Consider the following 21,440-nt stretch of genomic DNA (forward strand, 5'->3'; position numbering starts at 1 on the left):
ATGAATGGAGAGGAGCCTCTGTCTCCTCCATCAATTTTCAGTGCAGCTGATGCTGCACAGAAAGGGTCTGGGGAATATGTCGCCTTAGTCCCTTTCCCTGTCTCAAAGGGAAGACGTCAGGGGTCTGTTTAAACCCCTGATATCTCACCGAAGCCCCCCCCCCCCCTACATGGCTAATAAAAAAAAATACATACATATTTTAAAGTGAAATTGTAAAAAATAACACTGACCCCCCCCCCCCCCCAAATATCCACCCCCCCAAAAAAAGAAAGCATTGTACAAATTTTTTTAAAACTGCTGACCATTACACAGTGAGCCCCATTTTCAGGGGCTCAAATTTAATTGGACAAATTTAATATAATCATACATAAAATGTTCAATTCTAATATTTTGTTGAGAATCCTTTACTGGGAATGACTACCTGAAGTCTGGAACCCATGGATATTACCAAAGACTGGGTTTTCTCCTTTCTGGTGCTTTGCCAGGCTCTAACTGCAGCTGTCTTCAGTTGTTCTTTGTGGGTCTTTCTGCCTTTTTTTTTTTAACAGTAAGGTTTCTATTTATTTAAAAAAATCAAAAGATACAAACCAAGCATTGACAGAACAATGAGTATAGTACTTGCACAATATTACATGTCACAATGTAAATGTGGGTATTAGGAAAATCAAAGTGAAATCAAGTTTCATACAGGTGGGAATATAACCGTTCGTGTGGTACATTAAACAAAGGAGGGTGTTAACAATGTAGTTCAGGAGCTATCCTATTTCAACCCTGCTTCTTATGACCAGGGAACAGGTAAAAGAGGAAAAAAATGAAAAAAGGGAATGGGGCGAGGGGAAAGGAGGGGAGGAAGAAGGAGCCCTTGGGGGGGGGAGCGGGGAGGAAGGCCACGGGACACCGATAACATCTCATTAACTATCGAATAGATTTGCAATTTCTATTGCATGTCTATTGCATGGTGCAGGAATTCTCAGTTACAAGCATTAGACCAGTTTGACAATATTTTTTCATATTTTGCCGGGCAGTTCCTGCTTTTGTATGTAATCTTATAGAGTGGAAGGACCCTGTTAATTGTGCTTCGCCATGAGGCTACTGTAGGGAGCTCCATACCCCTCCATCTCAAGAGGATTTCTCTCCTAGCATAAAATAGAGTGAAGGTCAAGCACAACTTGATGTATCTGTCCCCCTCCACGTCACCAAGATAACTAAGTAAAAAGATGAGGGGATCCAGTGGCATTGTGGCACCACATATCTCTGCCACCTCCTGCCAATATGGGCAGATTTTTTGGCAAATCCAGACCATATGAAGGAAAGAACCCCGTTCAAGGGAACATCTCGTGCACATTGGGCTGAGAGAGGGGTATATATTGGCAAGCCTTTGTGGGGTATGCCCTATGTAAAAATTTCATTTGTATAAAATGGTCTCTGGACGCATTCATGGAAGGAATATATACAGAAACAGTCCTCCCAGATGTCTTCGTCAAGATTAGGGATGTCCTCCCTCCATTTGATTAGAGTGGTCGAGGTGTCGGTGTTGTGCGCCACGTGAGATACATATAAAGGGAGGAAAGGGGTTTCCCCATTACTTCCGATGTGAGGAGTCTCTCAACGGAGTCTGATTCTAGATTAACTGGGTCCGAAAATTGTGAGATGAGGGCGTGTCGGAGTTGCCAGTACCGAAATTGAAAGGAGCAGGGGAGGTTATATGTCCGTCTTAACTCTCGTGATGTCATGATCTTGCCATTTGGCATCAGGGTCAGGATTCCCCTTTTAGCCCATGCCGCTGGATCAGGGATTGTGTTCAAGTGAGGAAGAAGAGGGTTACCCCTGAGGGGGGTATGGGGGGAGATTGCCGACGGTCCGCTGTCTGCCACCCGGGAGCACTGTGGTCTTCATGGGCTCCGTTACACCGGGGTGTGCCCTGCAACCCCTGAACACCAGGTTGGAAAGGGACGCATATGAACCAAGGATTGCTGCTTCGAGAGTGACCGCTGGGTTTTGTCTAGGTTGGGAGAACCACCAGCGGACCGTCGCCAAAACCTCCGCCCAGTAGTATATAAGAAAATTTGGAAGGGCCAGGCCCCCTCTAGACGAGGGAAGATTACGATAAAGGGTACGTCTAGCTACCCTGGGGGGGGCGACCCGCCCAGACGAAGGTGGTCACAATGCTATCTAATTTCGGAAAAAAAAGAACGGGGTATATGGGTAGGGGTTTGACGAAAAAGATATAACAGTTTGGACAGGTATAACATTTTAATTAGATTACCCCTGCCCACTGGTGTGAGGGGGAGGTTGCGCCAAGTGGCACACTGCTTAGCGAGTTTATCCAGTACCGGAAGAACATTCCGAGCCAGGTATCCTCCCGTAGTGGGGCCCACCTGTATTCCCAAATATGTGAATTCCTTGACCCATCTAAGAGGGGTATGAGTGTCAATACAAGGTAAGGACGGGTGAAGCGGGAACAAGACCGACTTATTCCAGTTGATGCGGACTCCGGAATAGCATCCGAAGGTATCAAGTCAGTGCCCCCCTCAGGGATGCGGATGTGTCCCCCAAGTACAGCAGGGGATCATCGGCGTACAGGGACAGTTTATCTTCCAATGGGCCCACCCTTATGCCTTTAATAGCAGGATCCTTCCTAATGTGAGCAGCCAATGGCTCCAGGGCCAAGGCAAATAAGGCTGGAGACAAGGGACACCCCTGCCAGGTCCCCCTACCTAAGGAGAAGAGACCCGATAGGGTCCCGTTGGTGCGTATTCGGGCCCTAGGGTGCGCATATGACATCCGTAGCCATGAAAGAAAGCCAGGACCAAAGCCAAATCTAGAGAGGACCGTCCATAGATAGCCACACTCGACCGAGTCGAAGGCCTTCTCGGCGTCGAGTGAGGCCACCACCCCGGGTCCCTCCGGGTCAGCGGCCGCTATGTGGGTATTCAGTCGGCGAATATTTATGTCCATGCCACGACCAGGCATAAAGCCTGTTTGGTCTGGATGGGCTAGGGCCGTGATGACCGTATTCAGGCGGTTGGCAAGGATTTTTGCGTCAAAATTTAGGAGGGAAATAGGGCGGTAAGAGGAGCATAGGGTAGGGTCCTTCCCCGGCTTAGGAATGACTACTATAACCGCTTCACTCATCGAAGCTGGGAGGGTCCCAGTCTTCGATGCTGTAAACAACATCGACTGTAATCTAGGGGCCAGTTCCTCCACATAAGTCTTATAAAACTCCACCGGGAACCCGTCCGGGCCCGGAGTTTTGCCTGCATCATTTTAAGTGCCTTTTGTATCTCTTCTAATTGTATGGGGGCGTCTAATTTGTTCGTGGAGGCAGGAGTGAGGACAGGGACATCAATCTCCTCTAAATAGTCAGTAAAGTCCTGCTGTTCATAGGTCACCCGGGTACTATAAAGTTGTTGGTAGTAAGCGGCGAAACACTGGTTAATATCTTGAGGGGTGGAGAGAAGGGTCCCATCCTGGTCCCATATCTGTGCAATTGCCGTCACCCCTGATTGTTCCCTGGAGAGCCAGGCCAAAAGACGGCCCGTCTTCTCCCCCTGCTCAAAAATGCGCTGGGATTGGTGCAGTAGTTTCTTTTGTTTCGGGGAGGTGTGCAGACGAAGGGCTTGTTGAGTAAGGGATTGAAGTCGGATGTTCTGTTGGGGGTCACGGCACCTGACATATAGGGCCTCCTGTCTAGTCGCCTCGGCCTCTATCCCAGTAAGCTCGGCCCTACATTGTTTCCTTACTTTAGCTAATTTAATTGATTGATATTGGCCCCTTGACGAGGCCTTAAAGGCTTCCCATACAGTTTTTTCAGTGGCTGTTCCTGGGTTGTCCCTCCAAACTGTCGCAGCGTATCGTGGAACTGGAATTCCACTGTGTCCGAGGTCCAGAGTCTGTCTGATGTCAGCTCTAGGGACAGCAACAGTGGGGCGTGATCTGAGATCCCCCTAGGTAGGATGGCAATGTCCCGGACTCTGGAGAGGACAGACGCTGCCACATAGGCCAGATCAATACGCGAGAAGGATCTATGAGTGGCCGAGTGACAGGTGAAGGTCTTGGTTTGAGGATTTCTCCATCTCCACACATCTGTGAGGCCGTATGTTTTGGCCCATTCTGCCAAACCATGACGGGTCGTGCCAACTGCGGCGCATCTGTCCATATCAGAGTCCGGGACAAGATTGAAATCTCCCATCGGTACTACATTATCTGGGGGGAACTGTGCTAGCTCGCCCGAGATCAGATTAAGGAGTTTAAGAGAAGCAGGAGGGGGCAGATACAAACCCACCAAAACCCATGGCAAATCATAAATCAAGGCGTGTATCAGCACAAATCTTCCCTCGGGATCAAGAACCAGATCAAGGAGCTTAAATGGGAGGGTTTTTAGAACTAGGATACTGACTCCTCTGGCAAAGTTGGAATAGGTAGAGTGCTAGTGGTGGCCTACCCATGGTTTTTTGAGACTGAGCGTTTTGCTTCCAACCAGATGTGTCTCCTGTAACACACACACGGGGATTGCGCCTTTTTATAAACTGAAAAACTTGGGAGCGCTTAATCGGGGAATTCAAGCCCCGTGTGTTCCAGGAGAGGATATCAAGGGTAGCCATATAGGTATATCAGTAAAATTATAGCCAGGATTACCAGTTATTAAGAGTCGTGATTCACTCCAGGCAGTCGGCGGGAAAGCAAGGAGCGGACCAGGAACCATCAGCAGTGCAAGTACAGCAATCAAAATAATACTGTCAAATAACATAATACAAAAAACTGAGAGCCAGGAACACAGCTCAACACACCCGAACTCTCCCCCCCCCCCACCCCACCCGACTGCCGAACATGGAGGTGGGTTTGTTTCCCAAAACAAATGTCAGCCCTGTGGCTGATCATGGAGGCAGTGAGCAAGAGGCAGCTAGCCTCCGTGGATCAGAAAGGTCAAAAGTGTCTGAGTTCCGGTAAAGGAGTGTGGATCACCCAGAGCCCCGGGGGCACAGTTCTTGGGGTATATGTTTAGAACTTCCCCTGTACAGGACAGGAGCAAGTCAGAAGGAGTAAACAGGGGAAGGGGGGACAAAAGAGGAGGAAGTCTAAACCTCATGCGGGTCTCAAGGGGTGCAAGGTCCATGGCCTTTATACTTGGTGCCTCATCAGTGACCGAATGAGTCCCCATCATGTCCCCAACAGGGAATGGCAGGGTACAAAAGGGTATAAGCATCGGAGGGGCTCAGGATCGCCAGGCCAAGTACGTCTTGCAGCTCTACAATGCGGTTTACAGGCAAATGGTTAATACTGCAACTTCAAAAGGGGGTATGTGCATGTCTTGTGAAACAACTTCAGGAGTCTCGAATTTTGTGAAACTATGTCAGCTGCCGCAACTGCAGAGGGGGTCTGCACAGATGAACGCAGACTCAAACCTCCCTTCCGTGTTAACATATGGACCCTCACAGAAAAAATAAAACCCCAAAGAGTCTCCAGCATTATACTCATAGTTCCCATGAGGTGATTCACCTGTGAAGAGTTTCAGCCCATGCAGCCGCATCCCTAGGAGAGGTAAAAATAGCATTTTTTCTCTGTCTTGCACTCTCAGCCTGGCTGGGAAGAGCATGCTATATTTGACTCCTTTTTCTCTCAGCATGGCACGGACATGATCGAAGGACTTGTGTTGCCTCTGCGTCTCCACAGAGTAGTCAGGAAAAATGAGCAGCTTTGTGTTTTCATATTTCAGCTCTCCCTGTAGACGAGCGGATCAAAGAACTGCGTCCCTGCTTCTCTGTAATGAAGGAGCTTAAAAATAAAGGTGTGCGGCGGAGCCCCCTGTGGACCCCTGTTAGCAGGCATGCGATGGGCACGTTCGATGGAGAAGTGTGGTGAGAACCGCGCTCTCAATTGTAGGATTGGCAGCAGCTGCTCCATAAAGGTAACCGGATCTGAGCCCTCTGCACCCTCCGGGAGGCAGAGGATGCGCAGATTGTTCCGTCTGTTCCGGTTCTCGGCGTCCTCAGCCCTGGGCTCAAGAACCTTCACCTTAGATTTCAGGATCTGTATGTCCTCGTGATGTTCCCTCTGGACATCCTCCATGCTGGAGATCCGCCTCTCCGCATTCGCCACCCGTTCCCCGAAGCTATCCATGTCCCGGCGGATAAGGGCCGTTTCCGCCTGGACGTGGTCGATTTTCATCGTGGGGGTAAATTGGCAGGTGGATATTGCCAGCATCAGGGCGTCAAACGCCTGGGATCCAGCCTGGATCACGCCGTCCGGCGGAGATGCAGTCTGTGTCTCCATGTGGCAGGCCGTTGGGGGAGGGGGCCCGGGCTTCGGCGGCGTGCGAATAGGTTCAGTAATGTGCTTCTTCTGTGCCCCTTTTTGTTCCTTCGCATTCCCCGAGTCTCAGGAGAGCAGTCTGCAGAGTTATCTGTGGAAATTGTGCGGTTTCCACATCAAGATTAGGTTAGGATAAGAGTCTGGAGTGGGAGCTCAGGTACTAAGCGTCCGCTCCCAGCGCCATCTTGTATACGCCCCGGGTCTTTCTGCCTTTAGTTTTGCCTTCAGGAAGTGAAATGCATGCTCAATTGGGTTAAGATCAGGTGATTGACTCGGCCGTTGCAGAATATTCCACTTCTTTTCCTTCAAAAGCTCCTGGGTTGCTTTTACCGTGTGTTTTGGATCATTGTCCATCTGTACTGTGAAGCACCGTCCAATCAACTTTGCTGCATTTGGCTGAATCTCTGGGCTGACAGTATACAGTATCTCACAAAAGTGAGTACACCCGTCACATTTTTGTAAATTATTAAATTATATCTTTCTCAAGTCATCTTCCAGGACGGCACCCTGAGAGATGACTGGTCCACCTGACAGGAAACACAATCAAGATAGAGGTTAAAAACCCTGCCCCTCCCTGTGCTCCTCAGTTTTTTGATTGTGTTTCCCCACAGCGAAACAGTTTATTTTTTTTCTCTATAGACCTAAGGCCGTGGGCTGGGAGGTCTCCCCCTGGGAGCTAGACCGCAGACTTGAGAAGCCTCTGGGTCTGGTAGGGCTTGCCCTTCCTGGGGGTGTTTTCCCCTATTTTTCCTGGGAGGGTGGTGAAGAGCCCCCTTGAGAACTGGAGGACCCTGGGCACAGTGAAGGTCCCCAGAATTCCAGGGACCACTATTCCTGCTCCCCTTTTTTCCTTACCTGACGGAGTCAGGAGTTGGGAACTTGCCGTGTCTTCAGCCATCATCATGGATCCTGCTGATCCCCTCCTATGGCCTGGTATGTGGCAGTGGGTGCAGGTGTTGAAGGAGGTCCGTGTGCTATCCGCTCTGGGCACCGGCGGCGTGTGTTCGTCCGGCGCTATTTTGCGGTGGATCCTTCCTCTTGTCGGGAGGAAGTGAGGTCACGACGCACAAGGCGCTAGAGCGTGGCTTCCGGTCCTACGGACCTCGGGAAAGTGGCGGCGGCATCCGGAACAGCGCGGAGGGGGAGCCCACAGCTTAGACTGGCTGTGGACTACAAAAAGCCGCAGAGGGAAGCCTGAAACAAAAGGATTCCTTTCTGAAAAGAGACAGGATTGTTGGGCAAGGAGCAGGCGTCCACCGCTCACTAGCACCAATATGGAGCAAGAGGAGTCTACTTCAGCAGCCGTTCTGGAGGCCCCTGGGGGTGAGTCTACCGGGCTGGCGGGAGTAATGGAGGGGGTGGGTCCCCTAGTCCTTACCCTCGCAGGAGACACTGGTCTTTTTTATTGGCTAAATTGGGCTTCTTTTCTTTCAGAGACAGAGGTTGCCCAGAGTGTTGCCAGTAGACCTAAGTCCAAAAATCCTTCCCGGTCCAGAAGGTGTGGGTACTGCAATGACAAATTGACAGCAGAACACACAAAACCATTTTGTTACAAATGTATACACAAGTTGTCTGGGAAGGAGACTTCGGAGGTTATGAGAGATTTTCTCTCAGTTCAGACTGAAATGCTGTCCACCCTCAAGGCTTTTCAGGCAAGTCTGAATACTAGGCAGGGTAGCAGAGAGGGCTCATCCTCCCAGGGGAGTGCTTCTACAAGTAGTAGGCTGGCAAGCACTGTACCACAGAGACCCCCCATCTTCTCAAGACTCTGAGGAAGAGGCAGAGGAGGTGGAGGACCCCAGTTGTAGTCTCCTTGAGGAAGGGGAAGATGATGATTGCCAAGAAGAGGAGGAGGGACACTACAGACCAGGCAGGCATATCTTTTCAACAGATGATATGGAGGGTCTCCTAGGGGCAATTTATGTTTCAGAGGAGATCCAAGAACCTGAGGCACAGATTTCTGCCCAGGATAGGATGTATCAGGGTTTGATTAAAAATCAGTCCAGGGTCATGCCTATCCACCAGTCTCTCAAAGAGATTATTCTAAGGGAGTGGAAAGAGCCAGAAAAGAAACTTCTAAGATTTAAGACCTGGAAGCGCAGGTGCCCCTTCAAGGAGGAAGAGGAGGAGAAGTTTTTTAATTACCCAGACTGGACGCATCCTTAGCCCAAGTTTCCAAACAATCTGATCTCTCTTTTGAAGAAGCAGGTAACATACAGGATCAGATAGGTCCGAGACCCTTTTGCGCAGAGCCTGGGAGGCAAACGCGGCAGCGTTAAGCCCAGCTTTAGCATCAGCCTGTGTAGCCAGAAATACGGATACGTGGCTTAATAAATTGATGGATCATGTAGCAACTACTTCCAAGTCCAAACAGCTGTTGGACTCCTTGGAAGTAATTGGTAAGGCGGTTGCTTTTCTTGCGGATGCTGCTGTCGAGACAGTACGTACTTGGGCAAAGACGGCGCTCTTCTTAATTCAGCCAGAAGAGCCGTATGGGTTAAAACTTGGGATGGAGATCACACATCCAAAACAAGATTGTATGGTCTACCTTTCGAGGGACATTTCCTGTGAAACCTAAGAAGGGTAAAGGAATTTTTTTTCGAGGCCCCCAGGTCAACAACCAGTTTAAAGACCGTAAGGAGGGCAAGAAATGGGGTATTGGAAGAGGCAAACAGAAAGGAGGTCTCCTTTTCTCCGGCCCAAAGGCTGCAGACAAGGATTCCAAGTGACGCCAGCACCAGAGTAGGGAGGAGGCTCTCACAATTTGTCACACAGTGGGAGCAGGTCTCTCGGAGCCCTCTTGTCCTTCAATGCATAAGAGAGGGCTACAGACTAGAGTTTGTCTCCAGACCCCCCCAATCATTTCTCCTAACTTGTCTACCCAGAGACAGACCAAAGGCTGTAGGACTCATAGAGAGTGTAAGACAGTTGGCAGACCAGGAGGTCATCCTCCTAGTACCAATGGATCGAGGACAGGGGTTTTATTCCCATGTCTTCATGGTTCCAAAACCATCCGGGAAATACCGGCTGATTTTAAATCTAAGGAGACTAAATACCTTCCTGCGATACAAGAAGTTTTGCATGGAGTCGGTGTACACGGTCAGAAAGCATTTGTTGAAGGAGGTCTTTATGGTCACCATAGACCTAAAGGATGCATATCTGCATGTTCCCATTCTTCTGGAGCACCAGGCATTCCTTCGTTTTGCTATTTACACAGATCAGGGTACCCAACATTGGCAGTTTCGGGCCCTACCCTTCGGGCTGGCAGCCAGCCCGAGAGTCTTTACAAAGATTCTAGCAGAGGTCATCTCCTACCTACACCTTCAGAGAATCTCTCTGATCCCCTACCTAGGTGACCTTTTTGGTCTACAACCTCTCCAGGTAGTCCCTTCTCATGGATCTGGACAAGGTGATGGGCACCTTGGAGTCCTTGGGAAGATTGATCATGAGGCCTCTGGGACTCATGACGTCATGTATTCCTGCAGTACCTTGGGCCCAGCTCCACTCCAGCTCCTCAAAACTTTCTGCTCTCCTCATGGGACAGAAAAAGGGAATCATTGGACATTCCGGTTTCTATCCCTCGAGAGGTAAGGAAGTCTCTTCTCTGGTAGCTCAACCCTCAGAGGCTGGGGGGAGGTGGTCATTGGTCCCAGTTCCAGCCTGTCAGGGTGACAACCGATGCAAGCTCCTGGGGATGGGGGGCCCATCTAGAGCAGCTTCAGGCTCAGGGTGTATGGGACAGACTCCAAAGGACTGCTTCTTCCAATTTCAGGGAACTACTAGCAGTCAGGGAGGCTCTAAAAGCATTTGAGAGCAGAATCAGAGGGAGAGAAGTGCAAATTCTCTCCGACAATTCTACCATAGTGGCTTTCCTGAATCGTCAGTGGGGCACGCGGTCTCACTCCCTGATGAGTTTGGCGCAGGAAATCCTGGAATGGGCAGAACAAAGAATACCCCCGATCTCTGCGGTACATATAAGGGGGGTTTTCAACATAAAAGCGGATTTCCTCAATCAGCAGACAGTTCAACAGGGGGAATGGGAATTAAATCCTGAGGTGTTCTCTCTGGTGTGTCAGCAGCTGGGCACACCAGAGATAGACCTCTTCAACCGCAGGGCGAACAGGAGAGTCAGGAGATTCTTTTCCCTCTCCAGAGAGGAGGGGTCCAAGGGGGTGGGCGCATTAGCTCAGGAATGGGATTTCAGTCTAGCCTATGCCTTTCCCCCCTTAGCCCTGATCCCGAGAATCCTTCAAAGACTGAGTTGGGCCAGGGGCAATCTGATCTTGATTGCCCCCTGGTGGCCCAAGAGGACCTGGTTTCCCACTCTGGAACTGGGCGGTAACCTCTCCGCTTCATCTTCCAGAGCGTCGGGATCTTTTGCTTCAGGGTCCTCTTTGCTATCCGAACCCCAGATTTTTCAAACTAACGGCCTGGCTTTTGAGAGGGAGAGCCTGCGCAGCAAGGGTTGCTCTGAGAGAGTAATTGGCACCCTTTTGCTGAGCAGAAAGCCGGTGACTAGATGTATTTATGCTAGGGTCTGGGGGGGTCTTCTCCCATTGGTGTGAAATGAGAGGGACCTCTCAGCAGGATATTCCCGTGATCTTAGACTTCCTACAGGAAGGAGTGGATAGAGGTTTGGCAACCAAGACCCTTAGGGTTCAGGTGGCAGCTTTGTCTAGCTTTCTGGACAAAAGATTGGCTCTAGATCCCTTGGTAAAAAGATTTTTGACGGCTAGAGAAAGGCTATACCCGGTCCAAATGAATAAATTTCCACTATGGGATTTATCTTTAGTCTTAGAGGCCCTGACCAGGGCACCTTTTGAGCCATTGGCTCAGTCTTCAGTTAGATTACTTTCTTTTAAAACTGCCTTCCTTCTGGCTGTTACTATGGCTAGAAGGGTGGGCGATCTGCATGCTCTTTCTATGAAGGAGCCTTTTTTTCGCTTATTGGAGGATAGAGTCATTCTCAGGCAGGACCCTTTGTACCTTCCTAAGGTGGCTTCTCGCTTCCATAGGTCGCAGAAGATTATCTTACCATCCTTCTGTATCAATCCGCAGAACGAGAAGGAGAGGGCTTTTCATACACTAGATGTCAGGAGATGTCTGCTGCTTTACTTAGAGTAAGGGAGTTCAGAAAATCACAGCATCTCTTGGTCAGTTTTTGTGGCACTAGGAGGGGTGAGCAGGCCTCAAGGACGACTATTGCTAGATGGATCAGACTGGCTATTTCTATAGCTTATGAACAAACAGATAAGACAGTCCCAGCTAATCTTAAAGCTCATTCTACATGGTCTCTGGCAACCTCTTGGGCAGAAAGGGCCGGAGCATCGGTTGATCAAATTTGTAAAGCAGCAACATGGTCAAGTCAGAACACATTCCTGAAACATTACAGAGTGGAACTTCTGTCACCCCAGGACCTGGCCTTCAGCAGAAAGGTCCTGCAGGCTGTTGTCCCGCCCTAAGGTAGGCCTGAGCTACTTGCTCTTCTCTCAGGGTGCTGTCCTGGAAGACGACTTGAGAAAATGACCAGTTACACTTACCGGTAACGGTGTTTCTGGGAAGTCTTCCGGGATGGCAGGCGTACTTCCCACCCAGTTTGTATTTATGTAGTTATACATTAGAGGTGTTTTTTACACTTTCGTGCACTGGTGTGGGTCAATGCTTTTTCACAACTGAGGAGCACAGGGAGGGGCGAGGTTTTTAACCTCTATCTTGATTGTGTTTCCTGTCAGGTAGACCAGCCCATCTCTCAGGGTGCCGTCCTGGAAGACTTCCCAGAAACACCGTTACCGGTAAGTGTTACTGGTAATTTTTCATGTGACAACACTGAAGAAATGACACTTTGCTACAATGTAAATTAGTGAGTGTACAGCTTGTATAACAGTGTACATTTGCTGTCCCCTCAGAATAACTCAACACACAGCCAGTAATGTCTAAACCGCTGGCAACAAAAGTGAGTACACCCCTAAGTGAAAATTGTCCAAATTGGGCCCAATTAGCCATTTTCTCTCCCCGTTGTCATGTGACTCGTTAGTGTTACAAGGTGCGAATGGGGAGCAGGTGTGATAAATTTGGAGTCATCGCTCTCGCTCTCTCTCATACTGGCCAATGGAAATTCAACATGGCACCTAATGGCAAAGAACTCTCTGAGCATCTGAAAAAAAAAGAATTGTTGCTTTACATAAAGATGGCCTAGGCCAGTGGTTCTCAACCTTCTTGTACCATGACCCCTTGATAAAATTTCCCAAGTTGTGGGGACCCCTAACAGTAAAATTATTTTCGTAGTGTGGGTTGTCAGCACCCAAGGCAAGAGAAGTAATTTTCACCCCTAACCCACAGACATTTAGCGCTCCCTGAGTCCCTTCCACCTGTACAGTATTAAAACCCCTTATGGTACATTTTAGGATGTACCACCCTTTCTCTTTGTGCTCCTTTCTTTCCCTTTTATCTCTCTCTATCCTAATTCCCCCCCCCCCCCCCCTCTCTCTCTCTCTAGTTTTCTTTTTCTTATTCGTTCTCTTCCTTTTTCTTTTCCTCCCCCTCTTTTCCTCTCCCTTCCATGTATTCTCTATTTTTATTACTTCTTACGCCTTGGGGGGTGGGGGGTATGGGATGAGTGGCAGTGCTGGTGAGGGGTGGGATGAGTGGCAGTGCTGGGGGGAGTTCTGATCAGCCAACTTAGGTGCTCTTTAACAAGGTCATCTGCTGAACTGTGGTGGGGGCTTTTAACGGCAAATCTAATCACAGGTAGTGTTACTCACTGTTTCACTGCTTCACTGTGTCTCCAGCCTGTGGTGTCTCGCAGCAGTGACACCTATGCCGAAATCAGGAGACAGGGTCTCCTCCAGCCTCCCACTTCACATTCCTCACCAGTCAGCTGACCTCTAGTTTCTGCCCCCCACCCACGCTGTGAACTGAAAGAGCGACTGGGAAGAGGCTGAGGGGATGGCCGCGGGCTCCAGGGACAGCCCTGCTGGGTGGCCACAAAAAGGCTGGGATAGTGATGCAAGCTTCAGGAACAGCCCAGGATTTGGTGACCCCTGGCAAATCGTCATTTGACCCCCAGGTTGAGAACCACTGGCCTAGGCTATAAGAAGATTGCCAAGACCCTGGAACTGAGCTTGCAGCATGGTGGTCAAGACCATACAATGGTTTAACAGGAGAGGTTCCACTCAGAACAGTCCTTGCCATGGTGGACCAAAGAAGTTTAGTGCACGTGCTTAGCGTGATATCCAGAGGTTGTCTTTGGGAAATAGATGTATGAGTGCTGCCAGCATTGCTGCAGAGGTTGAAGGAGTGGTGGGGTCAGCCTGTCAGTGCTCAGATCATACGCCGCACACTGCATCAAATTGGTCTGCATGGCTGTTGTCCCAGAAGAAAGCCTCTTCTGAAGATGATGTACAAGAAAGCCTGCAAACAGTTTGCTGAAGACAAGCAGAATAAGAACATGGATTACTGGAACCAGGTCCTGTGGTCTGATGAGACCAAGATGAACTTATTTGGTTCAGATGGTGTCAAGCGTGTGTGGCGACAACCAGGTGAGGAGTACAAAGACAAGTGTGTCTTGTCTACAGTCAAGCATGGTGGTGGGAGTGTCATGGTTTGGGGCTGCATGAGTGCTGCCGGCACTGGGGAGCTACAGGTCATTGAGGGAACCATGTACTGTGACATACTGAAGCGGAGCATGATCCCCCTCCCTTCGGAGACTGGAGCGCAGGGCAGTATTCCAACATAATGACCCCAAATACACCTCCAAGACAACCACTGCCTTGTTAAAGAAGTTGAGGATAAAGGTGATGAACTGGCCAAGTATGTCTCCAGACCTAAACCCTTTTGAGCATCTACGGGCATCCTCAAATGGAAGGTGGAGGAGCGCAAGGTCTCTAACATCCACCAACTCAATGATGTCATCATGGAGGAGTGGAAGAGGACTCCAGTGGCAACCTGTGAAGCTCTAGTGAACTCCATGCCCAAGAGGGTTAGGACAGTGCTGGAAAATAATGGTGGCCACACAAAATATTGACACTTTGGGCCCAATTTGGACATTTTCACGTAGGGGTGTACTCACTTTTGTTGCCAGAGGTTTAGACATTAATGGCTGTGTTGAGTTATTTTGAGGGGACAGCAAATTTACACTGTTTTACAAGCTGTACGCTCACCACTTTACGTCGTAGCAAAGTGTAATTTCTTCAGTGTTTTCACATGAAAAGATATAATAAAATATTTACAAAAATGTGCGGGGTGTACTCACTTTTATGAGATACTGTATACTGTATTCTAAAGCCACTTTGGAGAAACCAAGCTAAATTATTATGTCTTTGGGTACACAACCAATATTTCCTAATATGCCAGTTTTCTAGTTAATATTTAACTAGACTTAGCACTAATATTTAACTAGAACTAACTAGCATTCGCTACATATGGTATGCGGTGCTGTGTTCTAGCAGCAATACAGGCGACTTCCCATCTGCTGCCAGAATTAAATAGAGTCAAGCTTAGTGCTTCTCCACCATTCAGGAGATGTCTTGTATTTTTATCAATTTACACAAGGCTTCCTTTGGTTGGCCAAGGTGGAAATTGTAATGTCATCCACCTGCCTCTGCACCTTGGCCATTCAAAAGAAGCCTTACATTTATTGCAAAAAAAAAAAAAAAAAAAAATACAGGGCTTTTCCTGAATGGCCAAGAAGCACTCAGCCTGACTCTCTTGATTTCCGTCATCAGAAAGTCGCCTGTACTCATGTAACACAGCCGCTTACTGTCTGTAGCTAAAGCTTAGGGGTGTACTCGCTTTTGTTGCCAGCAGTTTAGACATTAATGGCTGTGTGAGTTATTTTGAGGGGACAGCAAATTTACTTTGTTATACAACCTGTACACGCACTACTTTACATTGTAGCAAAGTTTCATTTCTTCAGTGTTGTCACATGAAAAGATATAATATACCAGTATTTACAAAAAATGTGAGGGGTGTACTCACTTTTGTGAGATACTGTATCTCTAAACACTGCAGAATCCACCCGGCTGCCTCTGTCACATCATCACTCAACACCAATGACCCAGTGCCACTGGAAGCCATGCATGCCCATGTCATCACACTGCCTCCACCCTGTTTTGCAGATGACATTGTATGCTTTGAATCACGAGTTGTTCCAAGCCGTCTCCACACTTTTTTTCTTCCCGTCATTCTGGTACAGATTAATCTTAGTTTCATCTATCCAAAGAATGCTTTTACAGAACTCTTCTGGCTTTTTTAGATTTTTTTGGCAGTCTTATCTGGCTTTTCTATTCTTCTTATGAATGGTTTACACCTTGTGGTGAACACTCTGTATTTGCTCTTGTGAAGTCTTCTCTTGATTGTAGACTTTGATAATAATATGCCCACCTCCTGAAGAGTGTCCTTCACTTTTCTGGATGTTGTGAATGGGTTTTTCTTCACCATAGAGAGGATCCTGTGATCATCCACTACTGTTGTCTTCCATGGACTTCCAGGCCTTTTTATGTTGAGCTCGTCAGTGCATTCTGCTTTCCTCAGAATGTACCAAACTGTTGAATTGGCCACTCCTAATGTTGCTGCTTTCTCTCTGATGGATTTGTTTTGTTTTTGAAGTCTTACAATGGCCTGTTTCACTTGCATGGACAGCTCCTTTGAAAGCATGATGTAGGTTCATAGCAATAGATTCCAAATGCAAATACCACACTTAGAATCAATTCCAGACCTTTTACCTTAATTAAGAAATAATGGAGTAGCCCACACCTGGCCATAAAACATCTTTTGATTCAGTTGTCCTATTAGTTTTGGTCCCTTGAAAAAGGGGAGGGGGCTATTCTTAACCACTTACAGACCGCCGCACGCCGATATATGTCCTTACTTTGAAGAGTAATATCGTTGTTATTGCAGCAGCTAGCTGCCATAACCCCGGTATCCTCTTCGCCCGGCGGTCTGCTTTCCAATGAGACAATGAGAGTGGTCTCTGCGGCGGATTCGCCACAAGATCACTTTTATTGGCGGCGAGAGAGGGCCCCCCCCTCCTCCCGCCGCACTCAGGTACCCTCTGCCGCTTACCGGAGCCGTCGGCAGCAGTGGAGGCAATCAGATGTTTTCCCTTGCTGGGTATGGAGACGAGTGAGGGAAAGATGGCCCCCACCCGTCTCCATACCATTGCAGGGCGGAAGCTACGTCAAAATATCACTTCCGCCCATAGCTATTAAAGGGCCATTTTTTTTATTTTTGTTTTAAATGACAGAATCCTTTTTTTTTTGTATTGCATTTTAGTGTAAATATGAGATCTGAGGTCTTTTTGACCCCAGATCTCATATTTAAGAGATCATGTCATGCTTTTTTTCTATTACAAGGGATGTTTACATTCCTTGTGATAGAAAAAAAGGTGTGTATTATTTTTTGTTTTTGTTTTTTTTTGGACACTATAAAGTTTCTGTTTAAAGAAAAGAAAAAAATGTATGCAGATCTAAAAAAAAAAAAAAAAAAGCTACGCTGAGGCAATAGATAACATACTATGTTACTTTAGAAATGTGTGTAGTGTGTAGTATGTAGTGTGTAGTATGTAGTGTGCGTATATTACATATTCATATTACCTTAAAGTATAACTAAAGGCAATACTTTAGTTATACTTTAAAACCTGACAGTGTATATAACCCTCCCTGGCTCTATACAAAATGGGGAAAAAAGTTTTGCCTTTTAGTTCTACTTTCGTGTTGTTGTTGTATTTTTTTTTTTTTTTTTTTTTTTTTTTTTTTTTTACTTTTATAATTTAGAGTTTCTAAATTCCCTTTCTAACCAGTGTTTTGTCATTTGTTCTTTGTTTCTTCATTTTAGGCCTGAATCAGAAGGAACAGAAGAGGGTGTGGTTTGCTGATGGATTATTACCTAATGGGGAAGTTGCTGATACAAGTAAACTTGCTGCTGTTGGGAAAAAATCCACACAGGATTCTGATGCAGCTTCCCCACTCTCTCCGGACAGTGCCTTGGTGAGACTTGCTACTGGTGCTATCCATGTAGTTCTGAAAGGGCATTAACCCCTTTGTACCAAAGTTTTCTTTTTTAAAGCTGGGTGTCCAGACCAAGTTTTAGCAGCACTGGTATGTTTGACAATAACTCTGTTGCTATTAAAGTTAAAATTAAATCTAAAGTTCTGCTTTTGAAAACTGCAAGCTAGCAGGTTCTTTATAATATAGAATAATAATAAAAGAAACCTACCTGCTTGCAGTCTTCCTTGAAATGTGCACAGAGCTGTGCAAGCACGCTCGGTCTACATTTCGGACAAAATTTGTGTGCTGGAATGACTCATTCCCGCCCATGCACTGAAGTGACGTCATCTCATGCTGGCCAATAAAAATGGCTGCAGCATGGTACCCTGAGGAAGCCGGGTAGAAGATGCTGTTGTGCGTGAGGGATGTTATGACCGTTGAAAGAAGGTAAGTATTGTGGAGTTTAGCTCTACTTTAATCACTTGTTGCCAAATCGCATACCTGTTACGAAGATCGGCTCTGGCTAACCAGCCACTCAGTTGTTGTTACAAGCAGCTAGAGGGGATGTCCCCCGCTGTCCTCCCTCCGGGTCTCCGACTAGCCTGCGGACATGCCAGCTAGTAGCTCAGGTCTCCCGAAGAAAGCCGGGATTGGCCTTGATCAGGTCTCAGCTATGGTAACCCGGAAGCGATGACGCGTCATCTTAACAAAGCCATTATTTGAACATCGAAAGTAATTAAAAAACGCAGATCTTGGCATTTTGTACGCTTTCAAGTGCACAGGAGGGATTTGGGGTCTTGTAGACCCCAGATCCCCCCCATAAAGAGTACCTGTCGCATGCCTATTGCTGTCACAAGGATGTTTATAATCCTTGTGATAGCAATAACTGATCAAAAAAAAATGTAAAGCAACAGTGTAAAAAAACAAAAACAATTAAAGTGTCCCTGTTCCTCCGAGCTAGCGTGCAAAGGCGAACACATGCTTCTGTCCTGCACGCACGCAAACCGCAATCGTCCCACACGTGAGGTATCACCATGAACCTCGGATCATGGGCAGTAATTCTAGCACTAGACCTCTGTACATCTAAAGTGGTAACCTGTAAAGGCTTTGATGGCGTTTGTCTCCGTTGTGCGGGTGTGCACAATTTCAAAGCGTGACCTGTTTGGTTTCTATTTACTTGGTGTGACTTCATCTTTTATAGTTTACAAAAAATTGCGTTCTAAAAACCACTGCAAAAATACCATGTGCCATAAAAAATTGCAAAGCCCACCAATGTATTCTCTAGGGCCTCTGCTTTAGAAAAAATATATATGTTTGGGGATTCTAGCAAATTTTTTAGCCAAAAAAAAAATGATTTTCACATGTAAAGTGGTTAATTTTAGTTGACACCAGTTCTGAGATGTAGAAACACAGTTGTACATTTCAAGTTCTCTGCTGCATGGTTAAAGAGGAGGTCCAGCCTGGGTTAAAAGAAATAAGTCAGCAGCTACAAATACTGTAGCTGCTGACTTTTAATACTAGTGCTCTTACCTGGCCAGGGAGCCCACAATGTCGGCACCCCAGCCCATCTTCAGATCGACTCCTGGGTGCTGCTGCCGCCATTCCCGGTGAGGGAACCAGGCAGTGAAGCTTTTCGGCTTCACTGTTGACGCCCTAAAGCACATGCACATAGCACGCTACATTTTCTAACTAATTGGCCCGGCGGCGGGGGAAGGAGGAGGGGGCCTGGAGTTCAAGGGGATTGGGCCGTGGCTCCCGTTTGTGGGCTCCGGCGCTGTGAGTGGCCGGAGCCGCGACGGCGCAGGCTCTGAGGGTCCAGCACGGTAAGCCGGACGTTCAGAGCGCATGCGCAGATGGTGTCATTGACTGCATGCACTCTGAATATCTCCTAAACTGTGCAAGTTTAGGCGATATTCACAGTACCTATAGGTAAGCCTTATTATATGCTTTAGCTGTAGTTACAATTAGAAAATAAGACTTTACTTCCTCTTTTAAAGAAGACAGTAGAAGACAATACAGCGTTTAAAAAATTGTTTTAACAATAAAAAAATATCTCACACTTTATTTTCCTTTTGTGATCCTATAATATAAAAACCTGGGCAGTATATATTTATTAATACAATGTACCAAATAAAAGCTTTCTATGTCCTAAAAGCTTTTTATGGGCGTTCACACCCATGCGATCCGATTTCTGTCTGAATTGACAGTTTGTACTGCGATATGCGATCTGATCTGGGGATGTCATTAACTTTGTATTGACACCCGCAGCGGTTCGCATAGGGAAGTGTGAACTGTCTGCATGTTGTATGCAGTATGGGAACCTGCACTGGATTTGCACGGGTTTGCCCATCGCAGCAGTGTGAACCGAGCCTAAAAGTTATGTAGGTTAACAAAAAAGTTGTTGTCAAATTTACTGGTGCATACAGATACTTGTAAACTTGTTCTGGGCATCTAGACTTCCACCACCTCTGGTCATGAAGGGTTTTTTGCAGCATTGCTTTTAAAGGTTTTAGTGCCTGTATTTCTTTTTTAGAATGTTTAGCATTCCAAAGATAATACTATTTTGTGTTGGAGCTGGAAAAATTGCAGCATGGTATTAATGGCTTTCATTTTTTTTTTTTTTGCAGCAAGTTGCTGGCCTTTTCCAGGACAACACAGAGCCATCTGATTCACCTGAAAAGTCGAGTACCTCTGTTGAAGTGTGTGAAGAGCAGGCGCCTGTCTCTGAGGAAGCACCTAGCACCTTTACAGTTTCCTCACCAAAAGACTATCGAATGCTGTGTGGGATCGATAAAAGCCTTAGCAGGGAGATGAGTCTTATTCCTGATGACGAGTTAGGCCTTCCGCCTCTTCTGCTGACAAGTGGAGAAAGTGGAGGTAACTGTTATCTGACATTGGGTGATGTATTGTGGTTAGGGCAGAGGTGTGGCCATACAGTTCTATTTCTGTAGTTCAACAGATTCCTCCATTCATGTAAACAGTGCAGATGGCTGAGTCCTCCTGCTGGACTCTTGTATTCTGACAGCTGCCGGCGGCGGCTATCCGCATACCTGAACAGCAGCTGCTTCTTATTGGATGCAACCACTGTTTGGCTGAAAATGTTCCAGCAGGCTAGTTCAATTCAACAAAAGTCGATTGAACAGTTGACTTTTGATTGGAAATTGTCCGACAGGGCCACACATTCTGTTCAGTGTATGCCTAGCATAGGTCTAATGCAGATCACACACTGTGCAACCTGTGTATGCAATCTTCTTTTAGATCTAACAATAATATGGCCTTCCTAATTAGGATACAATAAGTGATCACCACACTCGTAGTCAATTGACACTTCCTGCAGCTCCCTCCTCTTCCTCCAGCCCAATTAGATGCAATAGGTGATCACCACACTCGTAGTCCATTGACATTTCCTCCAACTCTCTAAATGAAAGCCCTTTTCTTGGAACAGACAGTGAGCTGGAAGAAGAGTCTGCAGACTGAGCCTGACATTGAAGCCCTGATTTGAGGTTGCAATGCTTTGCAGGCTCATTTGCAAAAAATAACGAATTCTAATTTTTTATGCAAAAATATGTGCATTTATTATAATTTTTTGTATTTTTCTTTTTCAATAGAGATTGTTGTCTATAACTACCAATCGGATTCCAGTTTTTTTTTTTTTTTTCTTTTTTTTTACTGCTGTTAACTACTTATTTATCTAGATAAACTGATTGTAAAGTCTCGTTTTTGTTTTTTAGTTAAAAATAACAAGCATGTTATACTTACCTGCCCTGTGTAATGGTTTTGCACAGAGCAGCCCGGATCCTTCTCCTCTTGGGTCCCTCTTCGGTGCCTCTGGCCCCTCCCTCCTGTTGAGTGCCCCCACAGCAAGCAGACATGGAGCTGGGGCCCCGCCCCCTTTCTCTTTTCATTGGCTGATTAACTTTGTTTGATAGTAGTGGGAGCCAATGGTGCCACACTACTGTCTCAGCCAATGAGGAGGGGAGTCTCGGGCAGCCGAGACACTCCTGCAATATCGCTGGATCTAGATAGACCTCAGGTAAGTATTAGGGGGGCTGAGGAGCTGCTGCACCCAAAAATGGAACTGCTTTAAGTACTGGTGACCTCCTGACATGCCACATTTGGCATGTCATTTTTTTTTTGGGGGGG

General features: G+C 47.1%; 1 protein-coding gene across 1 annotated transcript in view; it reads left to right on the forward strand.

The window, feature by feature from the left end:
• ZFYVE16 (zinc finger FYVE-type containing 16) overlaps window positions 1-21,440 on the forward strand; it is a 106,744-nt gene that overhangs the window by 49,240 nt on the left and 36,064 nt on the right. The window contains exons 6-7 of the mRNA XM_073624429.1: window positions 17,146-17,297; window positions 19,925-20,174. Coding sequence (XP_073480530.1) covers window positions 17,146-17,297; window positions 19,925-20,174 — 402 coding nt within the window. The remainder of the gene's footprint in view (window positions 1-17,145; window positions 17,298-19,924; window positions 20,175-21,440) is intronic.

Source organism: Aquarana catesbeiana, linkage group LG01 (assembly GCF_042186555.1).
Source record: "Aquarana catesbeiana isolate 2022-GZ linkage group LG01, ASM4218655v1, whole genome shotgun sequence".
NCBI classification, from domain to species: domain Eukaryota; kingdom Metazoa; phylum Chordata; class Amphibia; order Anura; family Ranidae; genus Aquarana; species Aquarana catesbeiana.